Below are 11,148 nucleotides of genomic sequence, written 5' to 3'. Positions count from 1 at the left end.
TTTCGTTAGAGAATACAGGGAATTTACCCAGGATCGTTGTATGTTAAGTTTGCATTGACAGTCTCTACATTTTCAATTGTCGGTAGCTTTGATCTTTTCCAAGGCAATGTTGTTTGTCCGTCTCGTGAACTAAATTCTTTACTATAATTTAGTGGACATCCTTTTAAGAAAAAAGTGAACTGAGATGTACTTAAGGCTTTAAGATATTTCACTTGGGTGTAAAAGAATAGCCGGTACAATTATTTTATCAGTAAGACTTTCACAGTACGGGCTCCGCTGGAATTAAGTGTAGACTAAGAATGGTCAGGTCCTGTGTGTAAATTGCAATAGCTTTTAAGAAAGTGGGTTGTAGAGCCACATTTTGGAAGTTGTTAAAACTCTGACTGTACTTATTAATTGTTCTTAGCTTCATCTGCAACTTTGATTAAGGCGTCTGTCTAAAGTCTACAATTAAATGTTAGCCGAAAAAAGAGATTCATTAGGTATTATCACGCAGAATTTATTAATTTTACAATAAAGGGTACTACTTATTTGACTGCATCAATAAAACATTTTTTTAATAGTATTGCACAAGAACCCGTATATACTGTGATAACATACTTATATAACATATAATATAATAGTTCATGATTCTATATAGTATAGTACTACATTAAAAGCTTGGTTGTGATTCCAATGAGTGTTAGAACAACAAAACTGTATTGGTTCTGAACTGAAGAGGAGAAAGGTCTCAGGCCTCCTGGATTCATGCCTGCTGGCAATATGACTACTGGAACCATGGCAACTGGAACTACTGGCTGTACTCCTACTGGAACCATGGCAACTGGAACTACTGGCTGTACTCCGACTGGCTGTACTCCAACTGGCTGTACTCCAACTGGCTGTACTCCTACTGGCTGTACTCCTACTGGCTGTACTCCTACTGGCTGTACTCCTACTGGCTGTAATACTACTGGCTGTACTCCTACTGGCTGTACTCCTACTGGCTGTAATACTACTGTCTGTACTCCGACTGGCTGTACTCCTACTGGATGTAATACTACTGTCTGTACTGCGACTGGCTGTACTCCTACTGGCTGTAATACTACTGTCTGTATTATTGTCTGTACTCCGACTGGCTGTAGTAGTACTGGCTGTACTCCTACTGGCTGTAATACTACTGTCTGTATTATTATCTGTACTCCGTCTGGCTGTAGTACTACAGTCTGTACTATGACTGGCTGTACTCCGACGGGCTGTACTACTACTGTCTGTACTACAGTCTGTGCTACTGTCTGTACTACTGTCTGGACTACTGTCTGTACTCCTACTGGCTGTAGTACTACCGTCTGTACTCCGACTGGCTGGACTCCTACTGGGTGTACTACTACTATCTGTACTACTATTGGCTGTACTCCCACTGTCTGTACTCCTACTGGCAGTACTCCTACTGGCTGTACTCCTACTGTCTGTACTCCTGTTGGCTGTAATACTACTGTCTGTACTCCCACTGGCTGTACTCCTACTGGCTGTAGTACTACTGTCTGTACTCCGACTGGCTGTACTCCTACTGTCTGTACTCCTACTGGCTGTAATACTACTGTCTGTACTCCTACTGGATGTACTCCTACTGGCTGTACTCCGACTGGCTGTAATACTACTGTCTGTACTCCTATTGGCTGTACTCCTACTGGATGTAATACTACTGTCTGTACTCCGACTGGCTGTACTCCTACTGGCTGTAATACTACTGTCTGTATTATTGTCTGTACTCCGACTGGCTGTAGTAGTATTGGCTGTACTCCTACTGGCTGTAATACTACTGTCTGTATTATTGTCTGTACTCCGTCTGGCTGTAGTACTACAGTCTGTACTATGACTGGCTGTACTCCGACGGGCTGTACTACTACTGTCTGTACTACTGTCTGTGCTGCTGTCTGTACTACTGTCTGTACTCCTACTGGCTGTAGTACTACCGTCTGTACTCCGACTGGCTGGACTCCTACTGGGTGTACTACTACTATCTGTACTACTATTGGCTGTAGTCCAGGTACAGTAACTAGTGTTGTTGCTGTGGTAGTTGGGCCAGCTGTGGTTGTAGTTGGGCTAGCTGTGGTAGTTGTTGGGCTGGATGTGGTAGTTGTTGGGGCAGCTGTGTTTGTTTTGGGGCTTGATGTTGCGGTAGTTGGGCCAGATGTTGTAGTTGTTGGTCCAGCTGTGGTTGTCGGTGCTCCAGCTGTTGTTGTTGTTGGTCCAGCTGTAGTGGTAGTTGGGCTAGCTGTGGTAGTTGTTGGTCCAACGGGGGTAGTTGTTGGTCCAGCTGTGGTAGCTATTGGGGCAGCTGTGGTTGTTGTTGGGGCAGCTGTGGTAATTTTTAGTCCGACGGTGGTAGTTGTTGGGCCAGAAGTGGTAGTTGTTGGGCTTGCTGTGGTTGTAGTTTGGCTAGATGTGGTTGTCGTTGGGCCAGATGTGGTTGTAGTTGGGGTAGATGTGGTAGTTGTTGGGCTAGTTGTGGTTGTAGTTGGGGTAGAAGTCTGAGTTGTTGGGCTAGTTGTGGTTGTAGTTGGGATAGATGTGGTAGTTGTTGGGCTGGATGTGGTTGTAGTTGGGCTTGCTGTGGTTGTAGTTGGGCCAGATGTGGTAGTTGTTGGGCTAGTTGTGGTTGTAGTTGTGCTAGATGTGGTAGTTGTTGGGCTGATCGTTGTTGTTGAGCCAGCTGTGATTGTTGTTGTGCTGGCCGTGGTCGTAGTTGGGCTGGATGTGGTAGTTGTTGGGCTAGCTGTGGTTGTAGTTGGGCTTGCTGTGGTAGTTACTGGGCTAGTTGTGGCTGTGGTTGGGCTTGATGTGGTTGTAGTTGGGCTTGCTGTGGTTGTTGTTGGGTTAGCTGTGGTTGTAGTTTGGCTAGATGTGGTAGTTGTTCGTCCAGCTGTGGTTGTAGTTGGTCCAGCTGTCGCTGTAGTTGGGCTAGATGTGGTTGTTGTTGGGCTTGATGTGGTAGTTGTTGAGACAGCTGTGGTTGTAGTTGGTCCAGCTGTCGCTGTAGTTGGGCTTGCTGTGGTTGTTGTTGGGCTAGCTGTGGTTGTAGTTGGGCTGGTTGTGGTAGTTGTTGGGCTAGTTGTTGTTGTGGCTGGGGTAGATGTGGTAGTTGGTGCAGCTGTGGTTGTAGTTGGGCTTGCTGTGGTTGTTGTTGGGATGGATATGGTAGTTGTTGGGCTAGCTGTGGTTGTAGTTGGGCTGGATGTGGTAGTTGTTCGTCCAGCTATGGTTGTAGTTGGTTCAGCTGTGGTTGTACTCGGGCTGGATGTTGTAGTCGTTGGGCTAGTTGTGGTTCTCGTTTGGGTAGACGTGGTTGTAGTTGTGCTAGATGTTGTAGTTGTTGGGCTAGCTGTGGTTGTAGTTGGGGTAGATGTGGTTGTAGTTGGGCCAGATGTGGTTGTAGTTGGGGTAGATGTGGTAGTTGTTGGGCTAGCTGTGGTAGTTGGGCTAGATGTGGTAGTTGTTGGGCTAGCTGTGGTTGTAGTTGGGGTAGATGTGGTAGTTGGGTTAGCTGTGGTTGTAGTTGGGCCAGATGTGGTTGTAGTTTGGGTAGATGTGGTAGTTGGGCTAGCTGTGGTTGTAGTTGGGGTAGATGTGGTTGTAGTTGGGCTAGCTGTGGTTGTAGTTGGGCTGGATGTGGTTGTAGTTGGGCTAGATGTGGTTGTAGTTGGGCTAGCTGTGGTTGTAGTTAGGCTAGATGTGGTAGTTGTTGGGCTAGCTGTGGTTGTAGTTGGGCTAGCTGTGGTTGTAGTTGTTGGGCTTGCTGTGGTAGTTGTTGGGCTGGATGTAGTAGTTGCTGGGCTAACTGTGGTGGTAGTTGGGCTGGATGTGGTAGTTGTTGGGCTAGATGTGGTAGTTGTTGGGCTATTTGTGGTTGTAGTTGGGCTAGATGTGGTAGTTGTTGGGCTAGCTGTGGTTGTAGTTGGGCTAGATGTGGTAGTTGTTGGGCTAGATGTGGTTGTAGTTGGGCTAGATGTGGTAGTTGTTGGGCTAGATGTGGTTGTAGTTGGGCTAGATGTGGTTGTAGTTGGGCTAGATGTGGTTGTAGTTGGGCTGAATGTGGTTGTAGTTGGGCTAGCTGTGGTTGTAGTTGGGCTAGATGTGGTTGTAGTTGGGCTGAATGTGGTTGTAGTTGGGCTGGATGTGGTTGTAGTTGGGCTAGATGTGGTGGTTGTTGGGCTTGCTGTGGTTGTACTTGGGCTAGATGTGATTGTAGTTGTGTCAGATGTTGTGGTTGTTGGGCTAGCTGTGGTTGTAGTTGGGCTAGCTGTGGTTGTAGTTGGGCTAGATGTGGTTGTAGTTGGGCTAGATGTGGTTGTAGTTGGGCTGGATGTGGTAGTTGTTAGGCTTGTTGTGGTTGTAGTTGGGGAAGATGTGGTTGTAGTTGTGCCAGAAGTTGTAGTTGTTGGGCTAGCTGTGGTTGTAGTTGGGGTAGATGTGGTTGTAGTTGGGCTGGATGTGGTAGTTGTTGGGCTTGTTGTGGTTGTAGTTGGGCTAGATGTGGTTGTAGTTGGGCTAGCTGTGGTTGTAGTTGGGCTAGATGTGGTTGTAGTTGGGCTGGATGTGGTTGTAGTTGGGTTGGATGTGGTTGTAGTTGGGCTGGATGTGGTTGTAGTTGGGCTAGATGTGGTTGTAGTTGGGCTGGATGTGGTTGTTGTTGGGCTTGTTGTGGTTGTAGTTGGGGAAGATGTGGTTGTAGTTGTGCCAGATGTTGTAGTTGTTTGGCTAGCTGTGGTTGTAGTTGGGCTAGATGTGGTTGTAGTTGGGCTGGATGTGGTTGTAGTTGGGCTAGCTGTGGTTGTAGTTGGGCCAGATGTGGTTGTAGTTGAGCTGGATGTGGTTGTAGTTGGGCTGGATGTGGTTGTAGTTGGGCTGGATGTGGTTGTAGTTGGGCTAGATGTGGTTGTAGTTGGGCTAGATGTGGTTGTAGTTGGGCTGAATGTGGTTGTAGTTGGGCTAGATGTGGTTGTAGTTGGGCTGGATGTGGTTGTAGTTGGGCTAGCTGTGGTTGTAGTTGGGCTAGATGTGGTTGTAGTTGGGCTAGATGTGGTTGTAGTTTGGCTGGATGTGGTTGTAGTTGGGCTAGATGTGGTTGTAGTTTGGCTGGATGTGGTTGTAGTTGGGCTAGCTGTGGTTGTAGTTGGGCTAGATGTGGTTGTAGTTGGGCTGGATGTGGTAGTAGTTGGGCTAGCTGTGGTTGTAGTTGGGCTAGCTGTGGTTGTAGTTGGGCTAGATGTGGTTGTAGTTGGGCTAGATGTGGTTGTAGTTGGGCTGGATGTGGTTGTAGTTGGGCTAACTGTGGTTGTAGTTGGGCTAGCTGTGGTTGTAGTTGGGCTAGTTATGGTTGTAGTTGGGCTTGATGTGGTAGTTGTTGGGCTAACTGTGGTTGCAGTTGGGCTGGATGTGGTTGTAGTTGGGCTAGCTGTGGTTGTAGTTGGGCTAGCTGTGGTTGTAGTTGGGCTTGATGTGGTAGTTGTTGGGCTAACTGTGGTTGCAGTTGGGCTAGTTATGGTTGTAGTTGGGCTTGATGTGGTAGTTGTTGGGCTTGTTGTGGTTGTAGTTGGGTTAGACGTGGTAGTTGTTGGGCTGGATGTGGTAGTTGTTGGGCTAGATGTGGTAGTTGTAGTAGATTTGGTAGTTGTTGGGCTAGCTGTGGTTGTAGTTGGGCTAGATTTGGTAGTTGTTGGGCTAGCTGTGGTTGTAGTTGGGCTAGCTGTGGTTGTAGTTGGGCTGGATGTGGTAGTTGTTGGGCTAGCTGTGGTTGTAGTTGGGCTAGATTTGGTAGTTGTTGGGCTAGCTGTGGTTGTAGTTGGGCTGGATGTGGTAGTTGTTGGGCTAGATGTGGTTGTAGTTGGGCTAGCTGTGGTTGTAGTTGGGCTGGATGTGGTAGTTGTTGGGCTTGTTGTGGTTGTAGTTGGGTTAGACGTGGTAGTTGTTGGGCTGGATGTCGTTGTAGTTTGGCTGGATGTGGTAGTTGTTGGGCTGGATGTGGTAGTTGTAGTAGATGTGGTAGTTGGTGCAGCTGTGGTGGTAGTTGGGGTAGATGTGGTAGTTGTTGGGCTAGCTGTGGTTGTAGTTGGGCTAGATTTGGTAGTTGTTGGGCTGGATGTGGTTGTAGTTTGGCTGGATGTGGTAGTTGTTGGGCTAGTTGTGGTAGTTGGTGCAGCTGTGGTGGTAGTTGGGCTGGATGTGGTAGTTGTTGGGCTAGCTGTGGTTGTAGTTGGGCTAGCTGTGGTTGTAGTTGGGCTAGATGTGGTTGTAGTTGGGCTAGCTGTGGTTGTAGTTGGGCTAGATGTGGTTGTAGTTGGGCTGGATGTGGTAGTTGTTGGGCTTGTTGTGGTTGTAGTTGGGTTAGACGTGGTAGTTGTTGGGCTGGATGCCGTTGTAGTTTGGCTGGATGTGGTAGTTGTTGGGCTAGCTGTGGTTGTAGTTGGGCTGGATGTGGTAGTTGTTGGGCTAGCTGTGGTTGTAGTTGGGCTAGATGTGGTTGTAGTTGGGCTGGATTTGGTAGTTGTTGGGCTAGCTGTGGTTGTAGTTGGGCTGGATGTGGTAGTTGTTGGGGCAGCTGTGGTAGTTGTCGGGTTAGTTGTGGTGGGGCATCTGTCTGATTTTCCCGGATTGTCTTTGCATCGAGAATTGTCCTTCCCATATGTTGTTCCCAAAACTACAACCCAAAAATAAAACACATAAATGACTACATATCCATACGTATAGAAGTACCTGATCATGATGTTGTTAAAGAGATTTGCTTACCAAGCGACAAGAGAAGAAGAATGAATCCTGTCCTCAAAGTCATTTTCATCGCCTTTTATCTGTGAAAAATGTAATAATTGTTTTAAGCTTATATTGATTATTGCTACGCTGTTAGTCTTGATGAAACATCAAAAAGAATTTTTCAAAGATGTTTCACACTTCCACAGTGATGTTTTGTAAAGCTATTATAAGTATGTGTCTAGCGGGGGCGACAAAATTAAAGTAACTGATTAACATTACAGGTCAAGAAGTCTCTAAGAACTGAAGCGCCATACTCACTGATTCAGTTTGTTTTAGAAGCGCTTAGCCCTGGTTTCTTTAGGGATCTCTCCTCAGGAAAATCCTCTTAAAGCTGTAATTGGAGCATTATTATTATCAAATACATATAGTGATTAGGGATGTCACGATACCAGAAATGTTGCAGTCGATACCAATACCAGTGAAATTCCACGATTGTCGATACCCGAAACGATTCAACGATAAAAAACAAAAACAAAACAATAAATCCTGTTTACTTCAACATGCACTCATTTATTAAAAACTTTTGAACATTACAAAAAACAGTGAGACTGGCATATAGCCTTCAAGTTATTATTAAAAATAAACCTCTGTTAACATTACAACAAAAAGAACAGTGGCATTTAGCGTTCAAGTAATAAATAAAATAAACCACTTGTAACATTACAACAAAAGAACAGTGGCATGTAGCCTTCAAGCAATAAATAAAAATAAAAGACTATTAATATTACAAATAAAGAACAATGGCATGTAGCGTTCAAATAATAAGTAAAAAGAAAACTCAAAATCAAGCACTCGCTGCAGCTACAGCTGCCATCTTCCATGTTCCTTTTGCCTTTAACGGCAGACTACAACGATTGTAGGTGTATATTCTGCCCACATTACATCCGGAGGAATTGCATCCCCGGTGCCTACAGTGCTGTAGAAAAACGCATACCGTCACGTTTTTAGAATCGTCGCATCGACTTGGTACCAAAGTATCGGTTCTCGTGAAATCCCTAATCGTGATTATTATCAATCAATATGAAAAACACAACACACAACTTCTGGCCATATGGTCCAGCCCTGCATTACATAGTTATATTAAGGTGTATCACATCTAATAACTGACACCGCAAAGAAAAAATCACCTTAACACAAAGAAAAACTTACTGATTCGGTTGGCTTTAGTCGCGTTTAGACGGTGTCCCAAGTCTTCTAGTTTCCGCGCTGCTTTGCTCCTGATCCTTTCCAACGTTGGACGGAGTGCTCTCTTTATATCACTCCTCACACACCCTACTGATGTCACAGGACATCGCAAGCAATTAATACATTTCTCCCTAATTGTGTAGTTGGAGATTGGTAACAACTGTAATGACTAGTTTCCCATGTGAAGCTTTGTGTTCTGTGCATCTACCAATTACAGCTTTTGTCTCTGGGTGCTGGTCATCAGGCTGAGCAACTTTGAGGGCTGTTTTGACTCATTGAGCCATGGATACACTGTGATACTTCTTCATTTTGTGTACATCACTTACCAATTGAGTATGAGGACGCAAAGTTCACTGCCACATACTATACATACTTCCTTTTGAAACATTTATGTTGTTTCTTTACACAATCTTGACCATGGCCAATGTTTTTTCCTGGTTTACACAAAGCTCCATCCCTTTCTGCCTCACAAATGTTCTCTGTTGGACAAATCGCTTTTTTGTGCTCGACTTGTATATTACCCTTACATCGTATTTATTAACCTTGTATTGTACATAAACCTTGTATTGCCATTCCTACTCTACACCCTCTAAAGTCGGGGTTCATCTCCAGAGACGTGGTGGTGCTTTCTTGGGCGAACACACCTTACTGACCTTACAGAACGTTGTAATTACTTCATGTTAATTGCTTCTCTGAGTGTCTGCAGCTCCACCTGTGATTCGCTTTATATCAAAGCATCTGCTGAATGCCTCGAGGCATACGTCATGAAGACAGACGTGAGAGCTTCATGTTCCCTGACGTGTTTAATGACACATTAGCATACACAATTAGCTATTATATGATTAAGCTTATAGAATTTATAAAAAACGTTCAATTTGACAGAAATTCTTTCGGAAAGTCCCAAACCTTCTTTAAATCATCACTGAAGAACCTGTTCTAACGGTTTATCACCAGTCCGGTAAACGTTCTAAATCCAAGATGAAACCCTCTGACAGCAGATGACCTCACAGCTGCTGCAGTGCTTTACTGGCTAGCCTCAGAACATACCTGCTAGTGAAGTTCTGCATACGATTCAGAGTACACTCCCCGCAGCCAACCCTGACCCTCGTGGTCCTCTGAGGTCTGCAGGTCTACAGGATTACCTGGGGTCTGCAGGACTACCTGGGGTCTGCAGGTCTACAGGACTACCTGGGGTCTGCAGGACTACCTGGGGTCTGCAGGTCTACAGGACTACCTGCTTTTCTCTGTCATTCTGGCCAAGGATTTTGATTTGAAAGGGTTGCAGTGTGAACATAATATTTTCTTAATTCATTTTTCAGAATGGGTACTGAATGAAAAATCAATAAATAAAATCAATCCGAAGTGATGTAAGCGATATCTGTTAGGTATCCAAAGTGAGTTCTTCTTTTGGGCTGATTGGCGGTTTGTAATCCGATATGGTGCATTACCGACACCAACTTCCTGTTGTCTCCGGAGATCGCCGTTTGTAAAACTTTGCAGGACCTTTACTCCTGGGTGAAAGGATGGTAAGGTCTGTGCACTGCACTTCCACATGGATTTTTTCTATGAATCACGACGTTGGCGGTAAAAGATGGACACGACACTGATTGATGTTTTAACCAGTTCATCATTCAGAGCAATATGACACACAGACACCAGCTAACTCCGTGCCAGAAACCTCCTAAATGTGTATGGTGTGCCAACCCGGTACTCGATTGGGCCGGGTTCCACGGATAAATGACACGTTTAGCGAGGGTTAAAGCCATCCAAGGCATTTATTGCAGACAGTTTAAACAGACAAGGCACTCGCGGCCTCTAGGGCCTCCGTGGGCCTCTAGCTGCTCGTGGGCCTCTAGGGCCTCCGTGGGCCTCTAGCTGCTCGTGGGCCTCTAGGGCCTCCGTGGGCCTCCAGCTGCTCGTGGACCCGAGCGCTTCCTCCTTCCTCGCTCCCGTCCCTGGTCTGCCCAAATGTCAGTCCTCTTATAGTGGCTCCTCGGCTTTCGGCCAGGTGTCCCCCAATCAACCTGATTGGGCTTCGGTCGGTGCTCTCCGTCGCCGGCTGGTGGGAGACGGTGGTAACGGCCATCCAGGACCAACCCTCGGGCAGGTCCGGGCTTAGGTTCACGGGGCGGGATGCCACAATGTGCTGATGGCTGGTTTAACATGTGTGCCTGATTGTCAAATGCACCACAGGTGTGCGGCCTCACCCAGAATCCAATCAGTCCGACCGGCCAGGGCCCTGTACCACGAAGCTCGCTTAGAGGGTTAGCGAGGTATGTTGAGCTCAAAGCCTGGGTTAGTTGTACCACGAAAGTCGATCTCTTTTAGCGTCGCTGTATCACCATGGTGACTTATGCTCCCAACCAAACCTGGTCGGGAGCAGTTTTTCGGCTTAGTCTAGCCGGATATCGGCTACTAAAATCGGCGTGCGCAGCTTCCTAGCCCCTCCTCTGACAATGGTGTCACCATTTGTGGGTGTTCCCGTGGACCTCGGCGCACTTCTCGTACAGGCGTCTCTCCGGAGACGGAGGGTTTTACGGGACAGAACCGATCCCTTGGCATTGTCTGACGATATTCAGATTTCAGACTTTATTGTCATTGTGCAAACAACGAAATTGGGGTTCTTCATGAGAGATACAGATTCTCATCAGAGGGTGTTAGTTATTTGATCGTCCTTGTTGGACCTTATGTAGACAATGCTTACTGTTGCGCATTGTGTCCCCCTGACAGAGTGCTAGAGTGGAGGTAGCGCGTCAGTCTTGAATTTCTGCGCGGGTGGTTCGACTCCCAAGTGACGCGAATTTATGTGAAGCTTAAAAAGTCCTAATTCTCATGCATATGGAATACTTATTCACTAAAGCTTATGGAATTATTTTTTTGTGCTTATTTCGAACTTGAACCCATATTTTCAAGGCCGTGCTGGCACCACATCTATGGGGGTAAAATGCATGATGATAGACAGGCGAATTTGGACCCCGGTCGCTGGCGTTCGGGTCTTATACTAATCCACTACGCTACAGCCGCTACCTCTCAGCGGTTGAAAACATGCGATACATTTCTTACATAGGGTATATTTAAAGTGAATTCCCTAAATTATAGAATAAGGCTGGATGGACGTTGCTTATGCATTTTTAAATCATCATCATTCTATTTGGATTAATGGCGAACAATTCT

General features: G+C 46.0%; 1 protein-coding gene across 1 annotated transcript; it reads right to left on the bottom strand.

Moving 5' to 3' along the window:
- Positions 1-2,484: 2,484 nt before the first annotated feature.
- LOC132451351 (mucin-2-like) lies at positions 2,485-6,116 on the bottom strand (the record flags this gene model as incomplete). The annotated part of the gene is made up of 3 exons (XM_060043732.1): positions 2,485-2,513; positions 3,272-4,574; positions 4,815-6,116. Coding segments are annotated over 3 exons (2,634 nt in total), but the record flags the coding sequence as incomplete, so codon positions are not given.
- Between the last annotated feature and the right edge of the window lie 5,032 nt (positions 6,117-11,148).

This window comes from Gadus macrocephalus, chromosome 22, assembly GCF_031168955.1.
Source record: "Gadus macrocephalus chromosome 22, ASM3116895v1".
Lineage (NCBI taxonomy): Eukaryota > Metazoa > Chordata > Actinopteri > Gadiformes > Gadidae > Gadus > Gadus macrocephalus.
The sequence above is the reverse complement of the archived record's forward strand: the minus strand, read 5'-3'. Positions and strand labels throughout refer to the sequence as shown.